This window comes from Symphalangus syndactylus, chromosome 20 (assembly GCF_028878055.3).
Source record: "Symphalangus syndactylus isolate Jambi chromosome 20, NHGRI_mSymSyn1-v2.1_pri, whole genome shotgun sequence".
Classification (NCBI taxonomy): Eukaryota; Metazoa; Chordata; class Mammalia; order Primates; family Hylobatidae; genus Symphalangus; species Symphalangus syndactylus.
In genome coordinates this window covers 56602330-56626997 of record NC_072442.2, presented here as the reverse complement: position 1 = coordinate 56626997, position 24668 = coordinate 56602330, and the positions used below count along the sequence as shown (strand labels likewise).

General features: G+C 43.4%; 1 protein-coding gene across 1 annotated transcript in view; it reads left to right on the top strand.

Moving 5' to 3' along the window:
- DNAH9 (dynein axonemal heavy chain 9) overlaps nt 1-24668 on the top strand; it is a 369577-nt gene that overhangs the window by 158356 nt on the left and 186553 nt on the right. The window contains exons 36-39 of the mRNA XM_055258020.2: nt 5104-5278; nt 10151-10324; nt 10820-11027; nt 24121-24286. Of these exons, the coding sequence (XP_055113995.2) occupies nt 5104-5278; nt 10151-10324; nt 10820-11027; nt 24121-24286 (723 nt within the window). The remainder of the gene's footprint in view (nt 1-5103; nt 5279-10150; nt 10325-10819; nt 11028-24120; nt 24287-24668) is intronic.

Below are 24668 nucleotides of genomic sequence, written 5' to 3'. Positions count from 1 at the left end.
CATCTGACAGTCCCGCCCTGCTGGATATTGTGAGTTTACTTTTCCTCTTATCAGTTTGTAAAAGTAAGAGCAACAAGCCCTGACCACTTATCACTAAGCAAGAGGTTAATCACTCTTGACCAAGAGGATACTTATTACAGCGAGAATACTATCTGTGTCAGCACAGGGAGCTGCCCATGTTTGGAAGCTGCTTTTGTTTTACACTCTTTTTATGGTTGTTGTTGCCATTTGATGCATCATTCTGTGAATCTGACACCCATCCCCATAGTGGAGGCAAGAGTGGGCCCCTGAGGCTGGTGCTGTGAAGGCGACGTGACTCAGAGCCCCATGAAGATGCCACAATCTAGGGTCAGGATTATGTTTCCCGGAAACTAAAGTCCATCATTGAAGTTGATCCCTGCCTCTTTCTTCCTTGGCTTGTCAAGCATGGGATATGATTGTGCCTTCAATGGTTTGCAAGCATGGAGGCCGAGGGGAAGGGAGCACTTCAGACTGCAGGAAACAACACTGCAAGAGGGCGCCAGGTGCTCTCATTCCACCTGCCCCGCCCCGCACCCCAAAAAATCCACTCACGTTCAAAGTGAATTTTGTATACCTAAAAATTGAGTTGCAGTCAAGTAGGTGACATTGTGGTCTATTTTCGTTGTTTAATGAAACATTACTTTTGATTTCATAGTTTTTCTATTTCAGGGTCAATAATTATTATTCCAACTCAACATTTGTATAAGCCTTTGAAAAGCTTTCAGTCCGTGGATGGCCCATGGGCTCTGTGGCCTTGGGACGTAATGGGCTAAAGCAGCCCGTGTAGCTAACAAAGTCTGGAAGTGGGAAACAGTAGTTAATATCACAGATGGACTAGGGCAGCCAAGAGTTAGAAAACCAGAGAAGGGTAAGGTTTTAGGAAAATAGTCTATCCCTGTTCTTTTTTTTTTTTTTTTGAGTTTTAAAATGTTTTTAAAGTTTTATTTGTATAGATTTAGGGATAGAAGTGCGGTTGTGTTACAGGGATATATGGCGTAGTGGTGAAGTCTGGCCCTTTAGTGTACCCACCACCTGAATAGCATACATTGTATCCAATGGAGTATTTCAACCCTCACCCCCCTGCCACCTTCCCACCTTTTGGAGTCTCTGGTGTTTATTATTTCACTCTATATTTCCATATATACCTACTGTTTAGCTCCCACTTATAAGTGAGAACATGCAGTTTTTGACTATCCATTTCGCAGTCATTTCACTAAGGATAACGGACTCCAGTTCCAGCCATGTTGCTGCAAAAGACATGATTTCATTCTTTTTTTATGACTTTAGCATTCCATGTGATATACATAGATATATATACACACCACTTTTTTTTGAGTCATTTTCTTGCTCTGTCACCCAGGCTGGAGTGCAGTGATGCGATCTTGGCTCACTGCAACCTCCACCTCCTGGATTCAAGTGATTCTTCTGCCTCAGCCTTTGGAGTAGCTGGGATTACAAGTGTGCATTACCATGCCCAGCTAATTTTTTTTTTTTTTTTTTTTTGTCAGAGTCTCGCTCTGTAGCCCAGGCTGGAGTGCAGTGGCGTGATCTCAGCTCACTGCAACCTCCGCCTCCTGGGTTCAAGCGATTCTCCTGTCTCAGCCTGCCAAGTAGCTGGGACTACAGGCACGTGCCACCACGCCCAGCTAATTTTTTGTATTTTTAGTAGAGATGGGGTTTCACCATGTTGGCCAGGATGGTCTTGATCTCTTGACCTCATGATCTGGCCGCCTCGGCCTCCCAAAGTGCTGGGATTACAGGTGTGAGTCACCTCACCCAGCTTAATTTTTGTGTTTTTAGTAGAGACGGGGTTTCACCATGTTGGCCAGGCTGGTCTCAAACTCCTGACCTCAGGTGATCCGCCTGCCTCGGTGTCCCAAAGTGCTGAAATTATAGGTATAAGTCACTGCACCCGGCCTACGCCACCTTTTAAATTCAATCATCCATTGATGGAAACTCAGGTTGATTCCATGACTTCACTATCGTGAATAGTGCTGCAATAAACATAGGAATGCAGGTATCTTTTTGATAAAATAATTTCTTTTCCTTTGCATCCCCGTTCTTTAGGATTTTCCTGAGACACTTGTCCCATATATCCTTTAACTAAAAGACTGCTGTTTCTCACTCTGGGCATTTAGAACAAGAGACGGCAAACTCGTGTGTCTTTGTGTGTGCATGTGTGCCAGTGTGTGCACAAGCCTTTGAAACAGCTTTGAATATTCTGACTGTATTAAGTCTATCCAGAGGCAACTCTCCCCAGAACTCTCAATTATGGGTGCTTACTCTGGGTGTAATGTCTTTTTTTTTTTTTTTTTTTTTTTTTTTTTTTTTTTTTTGAGACGGAGTCTCACTCTGTAGCCCAGGCTGGAGTGCAGTGGCGCGATCTCGGCTCACTGCAACCTCTGCCTCCCGGGTTCAAGAGATTCTCCTGCCTCAGCCTCCCGAGTAGCTGGCACTACAGGCACGTGCCACCACGCCTAGCTATTTTTTTGTATTTTTAGTAGAGACAGGGTTTCACCATATTGGCCAGGATGATCTCAATCTCTTGACTTCCTGGTCCGCCTGCCTTGGCCTCCCAAAATGCTGGGATTACAGGCATAAGTCACCACGCCCGGCCAATGTCTTTTCATTCTCACAGCCATCCTGCCAATGAGGGAGCTGAGGCTTATTCTATTTTATACAGTCACAGTGTTGTAATGCCAGCTTCATGTGGCCCTGTCACTACAAAGCCGTGTCATGTCAACAGATAATAATTTTTTATTAAATAAGCAGGCCCATAAAGGGCAATTATAAAGCAGCTTTATTTTATTTCCTACTGTTCCTTTAACACCATTATATGTGACTAGTTCTTCTCCTGCCCCTGCATGAGATCTAGGTCAGGGTCTGTGACTTTTCTGTAATAAAAAGGCATCTGATCACTTCCAGTCACACAGTCATACATACATGTGTGTTAGTCCAGTGAAAATATAAAGAAACAAACTCCATTCATAATGGAGGCTTCTGCCCCACCCGCCTCAGCTCAGGACTGCAATGAGAAAGGGGCGTGTTTTTGACTTCTCTCCTTTCTCTGCCAGTGACCTACTCCCTGGCTATGACTTCTGACCCACTGGTGTAAAAGGGGGGTGGAGAGAAGAGGGGAAATCCGACTTCTCTTTGATAGTTTTTGGGAGCTCCTTGGCTCCTTCCCATCACTGGAAATCTTTCATCTGTTATTCTGGAAGAAAGTAACTGCTTCTCTAGCCAGTCAAGTCCTGCTCCTACACAAACCCCATCTGCCTCACCTTATCCCTTAGCCAAGCACTCAGAAAACCCCTGCCGCACACAGCCCACACCTGGATTCCAGGAGATGCTTGCCCCTTCTCTGCTTTGACAAACTGGAGCACAGGCTGCCCCCGCAAGGTACCTCCCCACTCTCCACTGGGAGATCAGCAAGTCTCGGGGGTTTTCTAGGCAACGGCCCTTCACCAACTCGGAGTAACCCTACTGAAGCCCCTTTCCCTGGCTATTAGGGGAAAGCAGCTTCCTTCCCTGTGCAGGAGGGGACACTCATTGCCTACCCAGAGCTCTCTCTAGTATTCTGATTGCTAATTTCCAGGCCTTCCAGCATCTCCCACTTTGTCCTCTGTACTCTTGAAAGGGTGAGAAGCCAGGATTGCAAAACCCTCTGCGAGTGCCATCTAAGTTGTCTGGAATCTCTGTTTGGAATGGAAGGGCAGTTGGCACCTATCCTCTTGGTGGCATATCCAGCACTGGGCCCAAGAGAGTTGTGTTATATCCATCTGTTACAAATACACATCAAATAAATGAGGGAACACCCATCGAGGAGCCAGTCTTCTCGTCACTCATGGAAGTAATACCTAGATTACTAGACTCTAAAACCGTCATAGCGTTTGTTGTAAGAATTGCAATTAGATTCAAAACCAGCACAAACGCTAAAAAGTGAATGGCGTGCTGTGCAACTCTCAGGTTCAGTGCTGGGAACTGACTGTTAAGGTGTCCGTTGACAGTGCTATATTTGTTATGAAAATGGACTGCCTCCATGCTGCCTATGAACACTTCATCCTGTGGGAGGGGGCGATGTGGGCTGAGTGTGTGGGTACGTGGTGTACTCTGCATATACATGTGGTGTGATGAGGGTACCCATGGAAAGAAAAGCATGTATGTGTGAGCTTGCGCATGCTCCTGCTGCACGGGGCATAGGATGTCTTTTGCGCATCTCTTGATATCTGCCTTTCAATTAAGGCATCTAAAGCCAAGATTAAAAGTGCAAACACCAGGCCAGGGCAGAGTTACAGAGGTGTATTTTCGGTTGAAGAACTCCATTCAGTTCATCATGATTGTATAAAATAACCATCTGTCCTGGTCCACTCTACTTCCCAGATAAGATCCTGGCCCCAGAAAAAGTGTTTTTGGTGATTTCAATGGAAGGAGACCTCTGAGGTGAAGAGGTAAAAGGGCAAGCCTCAGAGTTGCACCCAAATTGCGTCTTTAGGTGCTTTTTTTTTTTTTTTTTTTCGAGAGGGAATCTCGCTCTGTCACCCAGGCTGGAATTCAGTGGCCCGATCTCAGCTCACTGCAAGCTCCGTCTCCCGGGTTCACGCCATTCTTCTGCCTCAGCCTCCCGAGTAGCTGGGACTACAGGCACCCACCACCACGCCTGGCTAATTTTTTATATTTTTAGTAGAGACGGGGTTTCACCATGTTAGCCAGGATGGTCTCGATCTCCTGACCTCATGATCCTCCCCGCTCGGCCTCCCCAAGTGCTGGGATTACAGTTTAGGTGCTTTTTGACAATTGCAGAAAGTGTGAAATGAGCGAAAAAGTGACTTGTTGCAGCCACCTGTGTTCCCCAGGGACTGAGAGCGGATCAACAGAAAGAGAAGTGTGGAGGGGGAGGGTGTCAGAGGAAAGGAGATGAGGAAGTCCTCAGGAGGGCTCTGGCCTCTTACTTCCTTACAAAGGAAGCTGGCACGAGAACAGACCGTGAGTCCACTGAAACCAAGTGGTTCCACAGCTGCCCAACAGCACCACCAGAATGGAATATCCTCTGTGTTTCAGATCCCCTTGGGTCTCTCTTTGCAGGTTTAAGAAGATCATTCCCATCCCAGAGCAGAGCATGATTCAGATGGTGTGTCACCTTCTGGAATGTCTCCTGACCACGGAGGACATCCCTGCAGACTGCCCTAAGGAAATTTATGAGCATTATTTTGTGTTTGCTGCCATCTGGGCTTTCGGCGGAGCAATGGTCCAAGATCAGGTAAGGAGATATGTTGAGTTCAACGACCACATTGAAGTCTGTAGCGGCAAAAACTGATCCTTTAGCAAAGATTTGGTAGACAGGACAGCTAAATGTTAGAATGGACTTGAAAGCTGCAAACTATTTAGTCATCTACCTATTACTATGCTAAAGACATCAGTCCTCCTAGCAAGACCTCACAGGGTGAGATACATGAGGTCGTGGTGTGTTCGGAGCTTTTCCTTTTTGAGCTACTGAACATATCTTTGATTTCCTGGGAATTTATACGGTGTCTGAGTTTGAACAACTGCTGGTATATATGCACTACTTTGCCGGGTTGTGTGTTTGTGGAGAAAGGGGTAGAAGGAGGCTGTGCTCTGGAAGCTTGAGTGGAAGGAAAACCTTCAGTTTTCTTAAAAACCTCTAGAACAAGGATGTACCACTCCCTACCAGGCCAGAGTTAACCATCATATCTCCATACCCGCGAAACTCAAAGCTGTCCAGAGAAGGTTGGACCAAAGTCTAATTCGCATCTAGGACTGGAAAACCAAAGTGGAATTTATCTCATAGTGTTGACTGCTGTAGTCTCATGTTGATTGGAAGAAGGGATATGTGGCTTGGAATATCCTTGCATCCTATCCCCCAACCCTTCTTGTATTCCCAGCCTTTTTCTTTACTTATTTTTCTCCAAATAAAAGATAGTTTATCTGGAAAGAAAAATATTCAATATTATGCAAACCAGTCTCTTATAACTGACTCTAGCTATTAGGCATTATTGTATGGCAGTTAAGAACATGGACTCTGTTAGCAAATTTTAAGTATACAATGCAGTATTGTTACTATAGGAACTTTCCTGTACAGAAGATTTATTCATCTTGGACTTAATCATTTTTATAACCAAAACTTTGTACCTTTTGACCTATACCTTCCATTGCTCCCTCCCCCAGCCACTGGCAACCTCAATTCCTCTCTCTGCTTCTGTGAATTGACTATTTTAGCTGCATCATGTAAGTGGTATCATGTCAGATTTGTTCTTCTGTGCCTGGCTTATTTCACCTAGCATAACAATCTCCAGGTTCATCATGTTGTCACAAATGGAAAGATTTCCTTTTACTTAAAAAAAAAAATTGCTAAGAGGGAAGATAAATCTTACATCAAATGTTCTTAGCACAAAACAACAATAACAATGATAAATAAGAGCATGGAAGGGAACTTTGAAGGTGATATGTAGGTTTATGCATAGATTGTGGTGATGATTTCACAAGTGTATACTTTTTTCTAAACTCATCACATCGTGTGCGTTAAATATGTACAGCTTTTTGTATATCAATCATACCACAATAAAGTGATTTTTTAAAATAGCTGAGAAAAGCAAAAAATAAATAAGAACATGAACTGTGAATTTGAATTGTAGCTCTGCCACTATTATCTGGGGAACCTTAGGAAAGTAACTTAACCTCTCTCTACCTTACTCTCCCCATGTGCACAAAGGATGATGATGGGGTACCCAGCTCCTAGGAGGGTGGCGAGGACTAAGTGAATGCATACTGTTCTAATCACTCAGCATGAATACATGCAAGGTACTTAGCACAACCCATGGGTGCTTATTATTAATATTCTTCTAGTAAAAATATTCAGTTCTATAGCAAGTATCTGGTGCCTCTCTTACAACAGGGGATCAGACCAAGCTGTAATTGTTGGAAAGTTATCATTTACTCTTTTCAGTCTGGATTGATTGTGAGCCTCTTTCAAAGGAAGGTAGAAAGTTTCAGCCTCCCAAGGCAAAACCATGTTTTAGAAATCCAAAATGAAAGTGAACTTGGACAAAAAAGAATTCGCAATTAACTTCTTTTTCATTTTCAAGGGCCCTGACTGTTAACATCCGTCCTACCAACCATCACTCCCTGATGTGTTCTTTGGTGCTCAAAATTCAGAAAGCAGCTCTCTCAGGCTCTCAGGAAGTGTGCCTTTCTCTACTGCCCTCCCCAGAGCCGGATGCCCTGGAGGCAGAAAGGGAAATCTCCAAGGATAGGAGGATACATGAACCAGGAGTTTGACATCTGAGAATTTTCTGCTGTCTGTTCTGTAGTCTTTGGAGCTTCTCTGCGGACTACTCCTTTGACAGCTCTACATTTCCCCTTTGAAGCAAGGAGGCAAAGATTTCAGCAGGATGGATGAGACCTGGCTGAACTGCACAGGGATCCCGAATGCATAGGTTTAATTGCTCCCCGTCAAATGCAGTCTCTGACCTGTGGGCTGGGAAAATGTCAGACAGCGACGGCTGGGCTACTCTCTCATATTGGTGCTGCGCAGGCAGTGGGGTATCAGGGTGAAAATATGTGATCAATTTTTCTAACTCTGGGTATAAAAATTTAAATCCCCTCAAGCCTTTTAAAAGCCCCGGAGAAAGCATCCCTCCAGGCATCCTGGGCACTGGAGCACTTGAAGCAATTGACAGCCCTGCCAGCAACCTGGGAAGAGGACAAGGGAGAAAGCTTTTAGCAGCAGGGCACATCCCAGACCCCTACACAGCCTGCATTAAAAGCTAAACACCAAAAACAGTGCTGTAAATAGGAAGGTAGGAGTTTGGCCAAAATATTCACATCAGGAACAGCAATGGTGCTTACATTGAAAAAAAACTGTCATAAAAGCAAAACAGAAATAACAAAATGGAGGCTATACCTGAGTAGAAGTTCCCATTTAAAAAAAAAGAAAAAGTCCTGGCTGAATACTTTGCAGCCCTTAGAGAGAACAATCTCTCGGAAACATAAGGTAGAGAAAACACCAGATTGTGAGACTGACAACCTGGGTTCAACTCCCAATTCTGTCTTTTCATAAAACCCCCACTTTATAAAATGGGAATAATTTAAAGTAACCAGGATAACTTATAGCATTGTGAAAATGAAGCGAAGTAACACTGGGTTCCCAGCTCTACCACAGTATGCCCGTAAAGTCCTCATGTCTTCCAGGTTAAAGGGCAGAGGAAAACAGTGAACTGTCAGAGCCCAAGGGAGATGGGGATTTCAGAAGGGACCATGCTGAAGAGATACCATGGAGTGGAATTAAGAAAGGATCACTGGGCTGGGCGCGGTGGCTCACGCCTGTAATCCCAGCACTTTGGGAGGCCAAAGCGGGTGGATCACGAGGTCCGTAGTTCAAGACCAGCCTAGACAATATGGTGAAACCCCATCTCTACTAAAAATACAAAAAATTAGCCGGGCATGGGCATGGTGGCGGATGCCTGTAATCCCAGCTACTCGGGAGGCTGAGGCAGAGAACTGCTTGAACCCGGGAAGCGGAGGCTGCCGTGAGCCGAGATCACGCCACTGCCCTCCAGCCTGGGCGACAGAGCGAGGCTCTGTCTCAAAAAATAAATAAATAAAAATAAAAAAATAATAAATAAGAAAAGAAAAAGAAAGGACCACTGGACTGGCCCAGCAGAGGTCACCTTGACTTTACAGTGTCCAATTCTAGTACCAGGTGCGGTCAAGCACCAGCTTACAGGAAGGTGAGACGACGTCGGGGTGGCCCGGCCAAGGGCTTAGCTGAGAAATTGCCAGGCATCTCAAGGCAGCATCAGGGTTGAGGAAAGGAGAAGACCCACACTTCCTTCCTTCTAGAGGTGGCCTTCACCTCAGAGTTTCCATAGAAACCTCAAATCTGGTTTTCGTAGAAAGTTGAAGGTCTTGAAGCGTATTATCTAGGAGTTAAGAATGGGGGTTTCCTCTAGGCTTCTGGTTCCAGAGAACAATATTGGGAAGTTATAACGCCCCCTTGATCTAAATTCAAATCAGAATGAGAACATCAAACAAATCTTTTCTTATCTTACCACCCATTTCCACTCTCATTTTAAAGCAAAAAAAAATCAATCCTATTTACTTAACAGCAAAATGAGGAGTGCCCTTTTTTCGGGGTCCATAGTTGTTAGCATGTGCCCAGCTCCCTGGTCTGTTCAGCCTTTAAACTCTGTTTTTGTCCTGCCCTCCATGAATATTTCCTAAAATGTCCAATATGGGACTTTTTTGTTTCTTTTAGGATTTTTCTTAGTTCATTGTGTTTAGAGAGTGGGTTTGCCCTCCCAAAGAGTTGCCAGTAGCAATGGGTATGATTTGGGTCTGAGTGTGTGTGTGTGTGTGTTGTGTGTGTGTGTGTGTGTTTGCTTGGACACAATAAGATAGTTTGAGTACACCGGGTGTACAGCCCCATGCGTAAGGGGCCTATTGTCTAATAGGTATGCATGCAAATTATATGCCTCTACCTATTCCTTCTGTCAGAAAAACCAGTGCAGCTCTGTCTCCCCCACTGCTCCTAGATTCTAGGATTTTAGCTCTTGCAAGAACCTTGGAAATCTTTCCAGAAACCTCATTTTGCAGATGAGGAGATTGAGGCATAGAAAGAAGGATTTGCCTGTGGTTACCTAGCTGACACCCATACCCCTTCTGAGGCTCTTCTCACTGCAGCGCCCTGTGCCCCAGGTGTCAAGAGTCACCATTCCACTCCAACCTTAGGCTGCCATCCTGGGAACTGCAGAGAATCTCAGGCACCGAAGAATGGGACCAATCTATCTCTTCAGGAGTTCTTGATTCTCCCCCGTGTTCTTCCACCTCCCTCCCTCAACCCTCTCCACCATTCAATGGCTGTAAGACAGGGCAGGACCAGGCTGGCTCAGCCGCATGGTCAAGCAGGGATTCCTGTGCGTGCCCCCTGCATAGTCAGGCCTGGTCAGGGTTGACCCTCGGGGCGGCGCTGCCTTCCTGGAGGAGCTGGTCTGACAGGCCCACACAGCGGGGAGCACACTGTCCTGCCCTGAGCTTCTATCTGACGCCGTGGCCTCCTGTGTGGGCTTCTTGAGTCCTGGAGGACCTCTTCCCCTGACTGTCTTTGTTTTTGCAGCTTGTGGACTACCGGGCAGAGTTCAGCAAATGGTGGCTGACTGAGTTCAAAACAGTCAAGTTTCCTTCCCAAGGAACCATCTTTGACTATTACATCGACCCAGAGACCAAGAAATTCGAGCCTTGGTCCAAGCTCATCCCCCAATTTGAATTTGACCCTGAGATGCCCTTGCAGGTGAGTGCAGCTGAGCAGCCCAGGATGTGTGTGCAGTTGCCCTGAAGGATCTGCAGTGGCTCCAGTAGCAGCCCCGCATGGGTATCTGAGCATCTGTCCTTGCTGGGAACTAGTCATCCCCAGCTCCATGACTTTGCAGAGGAGATGACAGGTGTAATGAAGTCACAGATTCTACTAAAGGCCAGGACATTTCCTCAAGAGAGGAGGAAATGGCAGGGGCAGAAGATTTTAAAATGCACTAGAAAGGCCACAGAGAAAGAGGCCCGGGTGGCAGAGGAGAGTGGGGAAGCTCTCTGCCTAACTGCGGGGAGCCCAGAGAGTGAGTCTGTAGGATGGTCCCACTGTGAACATCAGGGAAGATACTCCTGACCTGTGCTTATTTGGGGAGCTCCACCGTGACGGAATCCCCTGTTCTGAAATGCTTCGGAACATTGGTGGTGCATCTGTTTCTCCCTGGAGCCCACCCTTAGCAGGCTTATTGTGCTCCCGTTCCAGGCATGTTTGGTGCACACGAGTGAGACCATCCGTGTGTGCTACTTCATGGAGCGGCTGATGGCGCGGCAGCGGCCTGTCATGCTTGTGGGCATGGCTGGCACTGGCAAGTCGGTGCTGGTGGGAGCTAAGCTGGCCAGCCTTGACCCCGAGGCATACTTGGTGAAAAACGTGCCATTCAACTACTACACCACGTCGGCAATGCTGCAGGGTAAGCGGCCCAGGGCACCTGGGGTGGGGGGCATCTGGGTGGCCGTGTGTCACCTGACACAGAGCTGAAGCCAAGCCTCAGGTGCCTGCCTGGCTTGAGTTCTGCATACCCCAGCACTGTGCACTTCCTCCCACATGCCCCTTCTCACCTCTCCCTGCCCGCCTCTTTCTGGCTCCTCCAGCACCCCTTAGCACTGCTTCTGGTCTTTCTACATTCCTCCCTGGCCTGTTAAATTCCTCAAGAGCAAGGTGTTCAACACAGAGCAGTTCAGCACCTTGATGACAAAGAGCTAGCTCCAAGCCATAGAGAGATTTGCAAGAACTTGCAGACTTCTGGCACTGAAAGTATCTCTAGAAATCATTTAATTCATCTCTCATATGTTATGGATGGGGAAACTGAGGCTCAGGTAAAAGGATGTGATTGCCCAAAGTCACCACCAAATGGCGGGGCAGGCATGACACACCTGGTCTTCTGAGTCTACCTGGGACTTGCTTTTCCCTGGTGTTTACACACAGAGCCCCCAAATAGACATGGGCCACCGGTGATGTTTTCCCCTTGCCAGAGTCTCTCTCCCCTTAACTCATTTATGACACAGTCTCCTTTTTTATGGAAACAACACATTAACTAAAAACAGCTTTGTTTTGGAGAAGCTTCCAAGCCATTCTTCCAATGAAATGAGGGGAGAGGCAGGGCTGGGGAGAAACCCTGTTCTTACTTCCCAAACACCCACAGCACTTGGTCTGAGCTTTCCCAGGTGACACTGCAGTGTCTCCCCACACCTAGATAGGAGCTGTTTGCAGATGGATAAGTTAGGAGCCATAGCTTCTAGTGTGAAAAATGAACGTGGCACTCATGTTATCTGCTTTGCAGACTTGCAAAGCAGTCTTCGTGTGCACCACCACTTGCTCCGCCTTAACCATTTTACCCAGTCTTTCTGCCATCCCTGCCTGGTGGAAACCATAGAGTCAGCCCGCGATGTTGCCTCTACTAACACTCTACTTTCCCCAATGCCCCTGGGGGAATTCTTCCTGCACAGTTTTGCCAACTTTTTTAGGATTAAGGTCCAGCCAACTCAAAATGCTGATGGGGGGAGCGCCGCCTCTGCTCTCTGCCCCTCAGAGCAGCTAGGTGCGTGCAGCATGTGGACAGAGGTTCCGGCTTCCCCCCACCCGCCCTTCAATGGTGGAGACTTCTTCACCTATTTCAAACTCACCTCTGGACTTCATCCGCTGCTGAGCCAATCCTGATCCAGCAACCGACTGTAGTTCAGACGTGAATATTAACAAGTAAGACAAAATGAAGCAACAAAGATTTACATCAGAACTTTACTAGTTTGTCCAAGATATAAACATCTTCTATTCAAATACTGAAGGAATCGTTCTTCCATTTTTTGTGCTCTTCACAACGTCACAGCAACAAGCATGACATACTTTTAAGTATAATCTGTATTACTAACATTTTCCTTATTATTTTCACAAGTCTACAAAACAAATCAAGCCCTGCTTTGTAGCGTTTGCCAATTTCCATGGTGTAAATACTCCCACTGTGGCCAATTGTAAGCTACCAATGCAATGTCAGTGAACAAGGAGTCAGGAAGAGGTACACAGTAGCACACCATTATAAGCATTTCCACTTTACAGACACAGTGGATGAAAACCTCCAGTATACACATGATAGTAAATGTCATAAAATAATTAAGATGTGATGAGTTTTGAATATTTATTACCATGATTTTTAATATAATTTACTTAATTATAAGTTTATCTATATTTACTTATTTGTTTATTTTTGAGATGGAGTTTCACTCTTTGTCACCTAGGCTGGAGTACAGTGGCACAATCTTGGCTCACTGCAACCTCTGCCTCCCAGGTTCAAACGATTCTCTTGTCTCAGCCTCCCAAGTAGCTGGGATTATAGGCACCTGCCAAGACACCCGGCTAATTTTTGGAATTTTAGTAGAGACAGGGTGTCACCATGTTGGACAGGCTGGTCTCGAACTCCTGACCTCAGGTGATCCGCCAGCCTCGGCCTCCCAAAGTGCTGGGATTACAGGTGGGAGCCACTGCGGCCAGCCTAATTTATTTTTTAATAATGGTCATGTTTAACAGCCAGCTTGCACAATTCCCTTGGTGTCAATAATCAGCTCCAATAAGCCACTGGCTTAGTCTTTACTCCATGAGGCGTCAACACTGTCACATCTTAACCTTCCATCAAGGCCGAAGCCATCACATCAGCACCTGGCAGTGGCCTTAAGCAGACTTCACCTGTCTGGCTAATTTAAATCTTAGCACTTCGCTGTCTGCCTCATCGAATTCCTCTTTCTTGTTCAAATATGTACCCTTATTTTCAAGCCTTGAGTCCAACAACTGATCAGATTACCAGCTCTGACCATTTACCTCAATTCTTACTACTGTTACAACTACACTACTACTACTACTAATAATAATAATAGCAACAACAACAACTGACGTTTATCAAAGATTTATCAGGAGTGTGAATCTGACTTAGACTTTTACGCTTTTCTTTTTTTTTACTTCTTTAATCTTGTACAGCCCTGTGAATAAGAATTTGTATTACCTTCATTTTATACATGAGAAAACTAAGGCACAGAGAAGTTAAGCTACCCTATGACACACAGTAAGTCAGGGAGCCAAGGTTTGGCCCCAGAGAGTCTGACTTCAGAGGCTGTGCTCTTAACCACTAGGCTATACTGCTTCCCTGCTAAGAAAATACCTTGAAAACTGCAATAAATATTCAACATTATTACTATTATCATTAGTAGTACTATTCAAGTATTCCAGAGGAATGATTTTCTATTTAATTGATTTTCTATCTAAGTGATTTTCTATTTAATTTTATTAAATAGAATAAATTTGATAATTCTAAAATTATTAAAATTAATGATTTAATAAAATTAAACAGAAAAAGTGATTTAATTCTATTAAAGTGGTTTTATAATATTTTAAAAATATCCTTTAAATAGAGGGTAAACATTTGGAACCAAGGAAGAGAAGATGAGTTTCTCACACTGCCCTGACCTGTCATTCTCACTCTGGATCTCTCACCTAGAGGGCTTTCTCCTTCCCTCCTGTTAGAACACAGAGAATTCATTTTTTCTTTCTTGAAACAGCCCAGGCTGGAGTGCAGTAGTGTACTCTTGGTTCATTGTATCCTCTGCCTCCTAGGTTCAAGCGATTCTCCTGCCTCAGCCTCCCAAGTAGCTGTGACTACAAATAAATCTCAAAATGCTGTTAAATAGAGCCAGGATGAAAACTGGCTCTCACTGTAGCTGAGAATGCACCAAAACCCAACACTTTCTGTTTCTTGTTAATTCCCCAATGGCCTCTCAGTAACGTTAGACCTTGAAGCCATCCCTCCTCACACACTAAGTGATGGAGAAAGCTACTATTCTATAACCTCTCCTGTCCAGAGGCAACCAGGAATTGGAGAGTCAGCCGAAGCCCAGAGTAGCAGCATATATGTAACAACATTCATGCAATAAAGCTCAGACCCTTAACTCTGAAAAATGCCGTATTACCTTTTATTCCTTTATGGGAACTTCCTTCCTCTTGCCTTATTCACAGTGCAAACAATCTTGATTATTTGGGCTTCTTAGCCTAAAACATTTTAAGAGCAACAAAATGGCAGGAGAAAGGGTGTTACCAACGATTTAAAAAGTGACAGCTAGAAACCAGGTATCAAACAGGGATTTGGAGAATCAGCTGAATGTATGAGAGATGTGTAAACTCAAAAGACAGCTAGCTGCTCTAGTATCATTCAATGAAGAGGCAAACTGTTGCACCTCCTTCGTGAACCCGTTACTCATTTTGCAGCCCAGCGTCTTAATCATTATTTGTACTTGAGACCCTGTGTATTTAAGAAAAAGTTGGATGTGAGGTGGCATACTCTGCTTGAAAGGACAGTTAGCACACCCAGACAGATGTGCAAATTTATGTTTATAATGTGTCTATAATGGTAAAAGGGGAGAAACAGCCTGTCTGTATGATAGAATACTAAGCAATGTTGGAAAGAATGAGAAAATTCTGTAGGTACTGAGTTGAAACTATTTCCAAAATTTTGTTGAGTGAGAAAAGGAAGATATAGAACAGTATATATAGCATGCTCCAAACTGTATCTTGTTTAAAAAGAAATATATAAAAATTTACTCATTTATATGATTTTTTAAAATATATATAATATATATACACACACATAATTTATGCTTATATAAAAACTTAGACAGTCTCCAGAAGGACACAAAAGAAACATAGACAGCAGTTGTCCCGGGCAAGGGAAACTGACTGGGTGCTGAGGGTGGAATAGAGAATTATTTAAACCTTTTATGTTTAATTAAAAAATATTTCAAACATGTACAAAAGTACAGAAAACAATATAACAGATGCCAGTGTAGCACTATCCAGATTTAACAGATGCTGAAGTGTTAGCATTATGCTAAATGGAACTTAGCATTATGAGTGCAGCTAATCGGCGGGGCATGGAGGCTCACGCCTGTAATCCCAGCATTTTGGGAGGCTGAGGTGGGCAGATCACGTGAGGTCAGGAGTTTGAGACCAGCCTGGCCAACATGGTGAAACCCTGTCTCTGCCAAAAATACACACAAAAAATTAGCCAGGTGTGGTGGTGCATGCTTGCAGTCCCAGCTACTCAGGAGGCTGAGGCAGGAGAATCACTTAAGCCTGAGAGGTTGAGGTTGCAGTGAGCCAAGATCACACCACTGCTCTCCAGCCTGGGCAACAGAGTGAGATCCCTGCCACAAAATAAAATAAAATTGTATAAAAACAAGTACAGCTAATACAGCACCTCTGTTGCTCCTTTCTCCTTCCTGCCCCTTATTAACTGGAGTACTAAGCTCAATGTGTATCATTCCAAGTTTATACTTTTGAAACAAATGTGTAGCCATAAAATACATAGTGTTGCATACTGAAACTTTAAATATGCCATACTATACCTTTCTTTGGCAACTTACTTGTATTGGTCCGTTCTCACACTGCTATAAAGACATTCCCGAGACTGGGTAATTTATAAAGGAAGGAGGTTTAATGGACTCACAGTTCCATATGACTGGGGAAGCCTCACAGTCATGGTGGAAGGCAAAGGAGGAGCAAAAGCACATCCCACATAGTGGCAGGCAAGAGCGCGTGCGCGGGAGAACTGCCGTTTATAAAGCCATCAAATCTCATGAGACTTACTCACTATCATGAGAACAGCACAGAAAAGCCCACCCTCATGATTCAATTACCTCCCACCAGGTAGGACACGTAGGGATTATGGGAGCTACAATTCAAGATGAGATTAGGGTGGGGACACAGCCAACCCCTATCATTACTTTTTTAATCATTGTCTTAATACATGCAGATCTATTTCATTTATTTTCACTGCTGCATAGAATTCCATTGTGTGAATAAATCACAGCTCATTTATCCTTTTTCCTGCTGAAAAGCAGCATAATCTTTTTACATTTTTTTCTTTTCTAAAAAAAGCTATATTGAGTTATAATTGACATACAATAAACTACATATTTAAGGTGTACAATTTGATACATTTCAAAATATTTATACATCACAAAATCATCATCGTAATTGAAATAATGAACATAACGGTCACCTCCAAACGTTTCCTCACTTCCTTTGTAATCCCTTCTTCCCAACGCCCCCCACCTGCTGTTTCAGACAACCACTGATCTGCTTTCTATCACTATAAATTAGTTTGCATTTTCTAGAAATTTATATAATGGAGTCACAAAATGTGCACTCTCTTTTTGCCTGGCTTCTTTCACTCAGCATGATTTTGAGATTTATCCATGTTGTTGAGTGAATCAACGGTTCATTCTTTTCATTCTTGAATAGTAAGATAAAGTATGTAAAACACTCAAAATGATTCCCAGCATACAATAAGTGCTTTTTAAATGGAAGCTGTTATTTTAATCATATTAACAACATACTTCTCAAATTTAAGAATCTACATTGAACAATAATTTCTAAGCCCCAACTGCCAAAAACAAAACAAAAAAAAAACAACAAAAGCAAACCTTTTTTGCTTGAAAAATAAGTTTAACACAAGCTATGCTAAAACAGAAATAATGTTTTGGGAAAAAATATTCCAGCTTTCAAATAGACAGTAACTCCACCCAGTAGGTCAATTCCTAGAGGTCTCCAGGGGGACTTTTTGCAGGTCATTCATCCTGCCAGTCCATCAGATGCTATTTTTCTCAAAATCAGATGTTCTTTTTTTTTTTTTTTGAGACAGAGTCTCGCTCTGTCCCCCAGGCTGGAATGCAGTGGCGCGATCTCGGCTCACTGCGAGCTCCGCCTCCTGGGTTTATGCCATTCTCCTGCCTCAGCCTGCCGAGTAGCTGGGACTACAGGCGCCCGCCACCATGCCCGGCTAATTTTTTGTATTTTTAGTAGAGACGGGGTTTCACCGTGGTCTCGATCTCCTGACCTCATGATCCACCCGCCTCGGGCTCCCAAAGTGCTGGGATTACAGGCGTGAGCCACCGCGCCCGGCCAATCAGATGTTCTTTTATAGAGGAGGCAGCTGGTTGATAATACCTGCAACTCTCCTCTCTTTCACTACATCCAGTTCTGGAGTCTCCATTGTGCTTCTCTAAACATGGATTCAGAACTCCTTGATACCAGTGGGGGCTGTGCTTCCAATTCACAGTGTGGATGGCACACACTTTAACGTTTACAGTCGGTCAACTCTTGTACAAAGGGCTTTCCTCACGTTAGTTCGTTTAATCCTCCCCAGCCTATGAGACCATTTCAGTATGGCTTTTGACTGCAAGTAGTGGAAAATCTGACGTTAGTGGCATAAATATTCTGTTTTTTACAAGACAGGAATTCTGAAGGCAGGCAGTTGCTAATATCAGGTTAATGACAGTGATATCAATGCTAAGATATTTGCTGTTCTCTTGGCTGCTCCTTCAAGGTGGCAGAATGGCTGCTGCATCAGCCATCACATCTGCATTCAAAAAAAAAAAAAGTGGTAGGGGGAGATAGAGCCCATGTCCTGACATGATAACTCTCCAGGAACTTCATAAACTTATGCGTATGTCTTAATGTTCAAGACTGTGCCACATGACCACCCCAGCTGAAGACTGCCTAAAGAGAAGGAGGTTGGAAATGGTGTACAACACAGATTTGATGATAGTCCCCATTTTTACAAGTTAATCAAATGAAGCTTAGAGGTGTTAAGGACTTACCTCAGTCATCCTATGAGTTAACACCAAAGCTGTCTTATTTCATGAAGCTATGAAGACCTTCTAATTTGATAAGACTTTAAGTCACACATCTTAATTTTCATAGTAGAATGCTAACTCTGCTTCCACTCATCTAGAGCATATGGATATCTTTTTCTGTGATAGTCAATATAATAGGCCCTTCCGTCAGTCATTGAAAAAGTCAGCCTTCAGTTGACTACTGTGTAAGACATGCACAAACCACAAGTTCATAACACTGACACCTCAAGCTGAGAGAGGCAGAGATCTGTGTTCATCTCCATTCCAGCAGTTTCTCTGAACTCCACAAACCTAGCTGTACTGCTTTCATTCCCTTCATTAAATTACAATATAATGGTCCGCCCTTGGGTTTTGTTGAGGGTTACTATAATAAAAGATAATTTTAAGTTATTTTTTATGCCTTCTGCAAAATCTCAGTTGAAGACCATTCTGTAGCCTGATACCTGTTTTATAAGTATCTGTGATATATGCCTCCTAGAATTTGGTGCTTGCAAAATTTTTAGAGGAAAGAAGAGATGGCTCTGTACCAGTAACCTGAGATGACATGGTTATTGTAATTAAACACAGATTTAGTTCTGAGCTTTCAGGCAAGCAGTTCATAAAGGAAAATGTGAGATAAATTTTTATATGTTTACAGTAACTACGTCATCCTACATTACTAGTGTAATTAAGTTGCTTCTCATTCTGTATTGTTTAGCAATCCCTATTTAGTGTTTATTTTAATTGGTCTGTTTTATGTCTTTTTAAAGACTTTAAGTTTCTTCTTGTACTTTTTGAAAATATAAATAATTTTTAAAACAAAAGAATTCATAAAGACCCATAAGACAGGATAGTTTAGAAGCAGGATAGTTTAGAAAAGTAGGAACAAAGAGCTTGGTTAAGACATCAATGGGCTTATAGTTTTAGTGTACAGGGAGAAGGCCAAAGATCAAGCTCATCGCAGTTCTGAATTCTCTTGCCATTTGCATTATTAGCTCAACAAATATTTGAGTGCTTAATTACACCAATTATATAGGAGCTCAGATGTCTGAAACTTTGTATAAAATGAATCTCTGTAACCTGTTTATTATAAACCTCAAGGTTGGACAGGACCTTAAAAGATCTAATCAAATGTCCAATCTCAAAGGAGCATTGTGCTTACAATTATTACAGAAAGACAGCTCTCTCCCACCTAATACCTTTCACTTAATGACACAAACCAAAGTGAAATCATCAAAGATTTATCATCTAGTGAGTAAGACATTCCACTTGGAATTGTGGAAAGTTCAAATATAATGAAATTGAAAACACATATTTCAGGCAATAGAAAAATAATTCCATAAATTTTGGTATATCCAAATTATGGAACACAATACAGCAATTAAAATCATGTTTTAGGAGGGTGTTTATTACCATATAAAGAGCTCTACAATATATTAAATTTAAAAATATAAGCAGTATATTCAGTATAATTTTGATTGTGTAGAAAAAAAAATCTAAGCAAAAAAACCAGACTAGAATAAAATACACCAAAATATTGAAAGAGAGTACTTACAGCTAGTTGATAGAATTATGGGTGATTTTCACTTCCATTATTCTAATTTTCTATGCTTTTTAATCTTTCTAAAATGAATATGTATTATGTTTATAATCATGCAAAGTATATTTTTTGAAAGAATAAATGCAAAGCCCTTACAAGATAACTGAAAAGTCTTAACACATGAAAATTAAATAATATGAAAGGAAAAGACTTCAAACAGGTGCACAAATCATATCAATGCGAAATAAGATATGATTAATTACTAACGATCTCTGTCAAAAATGTGGTGCAGGCAATGAGTTGACTAAACTGAGAATTTTAAAGGGCAGAAGCCATGTCTTTATGATGTTTAAGAAGTAAGGCCGGGCACAGTGGCTCATTCCTGTAATCCCAGCACTCTGGGAGGCCGAGGCAGGCAGATCACCTGAGGTTGGAAGTTTGAGGCCAGCCTGACCAACGTGGAGAAATCCCGTCTCTATTAAAAATACAAAATTAGCCAGGCGTGGTGCCACATGCCTGCAATCCCAGCTACGCAGGAGGCTGAGGCAGGAGAATTGCCTGAACTTGGGAGGCAGAGGTTGCACTGAGCTGAGATCGCGCTATTGCACTTCAACCTGGGCAACAAGAGTGAAACTCCATCTCAAAAAAAAAAAAAAAAGAAGTAAATATTGCAGTAGTGGTTATGTGAGGTTCCATTGCCAGGCGGACCTGGGTTAAAATCCTGGCTTTGACACTTAGTAGCTGTTTGACCTTGGATAAAATCACTAAATTTCTCTAGGCCTCAGTTTTATAATGTGTTCAAAGACTTTTAAGAGGTAATGATAATACATGACAGGGCTTTGTGTGGGTCAGTGCTATAATAATGCATGTCAAGCACTGACTCACTGGTAACGCTTCATGATGAATGAATGAACTGCTCTAAAGTTCAGGGACAGGAGGAATCACTAAAACGAGAATTGTCAGGGAGGGTGGGAGAGAAGGCTCTCTTGCTGGGTAACACGGAGAAGATTTGGAATTACTATCTAAAAACCTGGATTCTAATTCCAGCAAGGTATTTAATATGCCTTAGCCTCTATGTCCTTAATTGCAAATGGGGGATAATAAGAGTTTCTTTACCTATATCATGAAGTTTGCAATAACAATAAGATACATTCATTCATTCCTTTATTTAATAAATGATTTTTGAGCACCATACTATGTGCTAGATAATACCCTAAGTCCAGGGGTTATGACAATGAGACAAACAGTAAAATCCCTGTCCTCGTGGGGTTTAGATTCTAGTGTTGAAGGGGATGGACGGGGTAATACACAAGATACTAAAAGATATAGGATATTAGGAAGTAACAAGCGATGTAAAGAGACATGAAGCTGGGGCACAGGATAGCAGTGGGGCTTTGAACTTTAGGGCGCATACCAGGGAAGACCTTACTAGAAAAATAGCACCTGGGTAAATAAACACCTGATGGGTGTGAGGGAGCAAACTGTGCTGGCATGTGGAAGAAGAGGATTCGAGGCAGAGGGTACAGCCAGAGCAAAGCCTTGGGTCAGCGAGTGACTCATGATCAGAAACAACTACTCGGGAGGCTGAGGCAGGAGAATTGCTTGAACCCAGGAGATGGAGGTTGCAGTGAGCCAAAATAGTGCCACTGCATTCCAGCCTGGGCGACAGAGTGAGACTCTGTCTCAAAAAAAAAAAAAAAAGAAACGGGGTGCCTGGAGCAGAGTCTGAGAACAGGAGAAAGAAACAAAGATGCAAGGTTAGTGGAAGTCAACAAACTGGCTTTTGCTCCAAGTGAGACAGGATGCCACGGGAGGGCATAAAACAGGGGATGGGCGTGATCCAATTTACATTTTACAAGGGTATTCTTGTCTGCTGTTTTGAGAATATGGTGTAGGGAGTCTAGGGCAAAAGCTGGGAGACCACTTGGGAAGATGTGTAGTTACCGGGTGAGAGCAGATGGACAAGGAGAGCAGCAGTGGAGATGGCGAAAAGAGATAACAAATGGGAAGCCACTTTGAAAATTAAATTGCAGGCCGGGCGTGGTGGCTCACGCCTGTAATCCCAGCACTTTGGGAGGCTGAGGCGGGCAGATCACCTGAGGTCAGGAATTCAAGACCAGCCTGACCAACATGGAGAAACCCCGTCTCTACTAAAAACACAAAATTAGCCAAGTGTGGTGTTGCATGCCTGTAATCCCAGCTACTCGGGAGGCTGAGGCAGGAGAATTGCTTGAACCCGGGAGGCAGAGGTTGCAGTGAGCCGAGGTCGCGCAACTGCACTCCAGCCTGGGCAACAAGAGGGAAACTCCATCTCAAAAAAAAAAAAAAAATTAAATTACCCTTCAAGCATAAGATGGCAGTGCAATAGTATCCAGAGAACGGCCATTCACCCTGGCGCAGCAGCTGACACCGGTCTTTGTGGCCAAAGACTGAACCCCAAGCTGTTCCATACGGGTCTTGAGGAGAAATTCAGTCAGAATGTACAAATGACCTTGGGCCTGGGCTCCAGGTGTGGGCTTGAGTTTCCAGGCTTGTTGAGGACAGTCAGAACCCAGAAGTGTGGCGAGAGGGTCACATTTCTTTACATGTCTCATTCATTCAGCTCCTTCAACATCAACACTTTTCCTGAAACTCAAACCCTCTTCTTCTCCTCCAATTCTACTTTGGAAACAGAGTAGCTCACTGTAATTCCATCCTAGGTGTGACATGGAGCAGAGCATGGCCAAGAAGGGATCAACAATGTGCCTGTATTTCCAGGAGGACCCTTTCTTTCTCTGGAGAACTTAGTATCATCCGCCTGAGATAATCCTGTGCCCTCCACGGCCACTTCTTGCTAACTGACATGCTTTTCTCCTCAACGATCCTTTTAAAGCATAAAGAGCTTAATCAACCCAAATTACAGGGTCTGCTTAATTCCAGGGGTTGATTTGAATATCATTGCCCTGGGAGGAGGAGAAACAAGTCTTCCCAAGGAGAGAATTTCCTATTAGAAGAACTGTTCTCAAAAGCATGTCCTTGTCAACCCATTAATTATATTTCATTTTGACAGATCTCACATATAGTTGTTATATCTTTAGGGGGGAAGAAGGTGTTGTGTGATTAATTGTTTGATAGTGTATGTTAATTGGATGCTAATTAAATTTAAATTTAATTCATATTTGAAACACTTAATTTAACTAAGGACCAAAAAATTAGAATATTTGAGCTTCTTGAAGGAACTTGTCTTTCTGTCACCTTCATATGTCTATTGACACTTTCTCCTTGTTTACAAACTTGTTTTTCAAGAGAAGAAATCAGCTGGTTCTTAGAGCTTCCAGCTGTAACAGGAAATGTTGGTTCTTGCAATTCATAAATATTTCATTGCTTTACTGGGAAAAATACAGATATCTCCACCCTATTACTTAAGTTTGTTCTAAACAAGTCCTGTCATGCTGGAAAACTGCTGTTAGACTCCTTCCTTTGGCTTGATAATTGAAGAAACCACTCCAGGACAGAGTTTCTGCACTCTGTCTCCAGAAAGGCACCAAGGTGCTCAGATAGAGAGCCAGGAAACCTGAGAGCACGGGAGGGCACCGTTCATGACACTGGAAGCATCTTGGAAGTTCTCTGAGACTGTTTTTTCTACATCCCACCAAGGAAAATCCCATGAGATGAACTCTCTGGGAACACTGTTGGCAAAACATCCATTGATGCCTCTCTTACAGCCTCGGAGAGGAAAGGGCATCTACCCAGCCCTGGAAGGGGAGCTGCAGCCTTTATGCATTTTTGCTGCCTTTGGTAGGAGGGCAATTCTACCCAGGATTCAACTGTTCATAAGCTTCCTTGGAGTAGAGTACCTGGCCTTGGGACTGTAAAGATATTTTCCATTTTTCGTATATAAACAAAGAAAACTGGGGACCACAAGTATGACAGAAGAAGCATAGTCTTTGAGGTTTAACCGCTGTGATTTGTATCCAGCCTTAGTAAAGTTGCTGAGTTCTTTTGAGCCTCAGTTTCCTCATCTATAAAATGGGATAATACTAATCTCACAGTTATAAGCATTAAATGAGATAATTAAGATGTCCAAAAACTTAACACGGTGCACGTGGTGAGGTGTTCAGTCCCCATTACTGCCTAGTAATTTCAGCTTCACTTTCTGGTCCTGTAGAATGCCTGTTGGGAGCAGCAGTAGCTGTTATTATTGTTGTCTTTTGCGTTGCTGTTTTTTGCACACATGCAGGCAGCACCATTGCTTGTCCTTGACATCTTTGCTGTCTCAGTACTGGCGTCTGAGGTTAGAGCTGCCTTCCCTCACTGACTGGCTCTCTCCCCAGCTGTCCTGGAGAAGCCTCTGGAAAAGAAGGCTGGCAGAAACTATGGCCCTCCAGGCCACAAGAAGCTCATCTATTTCATTGATGACATGAACATGCCTGAGGTGGATGCCTACGGGACGGTGCAGCCCCACACCATCATCCGGCAGCATCTGGACTATGGCCACTGGTAAGAGCGCCCATGTAGAGGGACTGGCCCAAGGGGGCAGAGCCTAAGGCAGGGCTAAAGGCCAGTCTTTATTCTGCCTGAATGGCAAACCTCAGCATAGCTCTGGTACCAGAAGGGAATCTTTGTAGTAAACCACATTTCTCATGCAATTCTCTATTTCCCAGAGTGGTTCCTTCAAACAGGGCCATTAATATTCACATGAAAAGTTTAGCCAGAGAAGACACTGAGCTCTCATCTAAGGAAAAAAAAATCTACTTTTTGCTTCAAGACTCATCTCCGAAGTTGCCTTTTTCAAGTGCCCGAAGCAGAATTAACCACTTCCCCTGCACCATGGCCCCACAGCACTGGGCATGTGCTTCAATGATAACACTTAACACAGGCC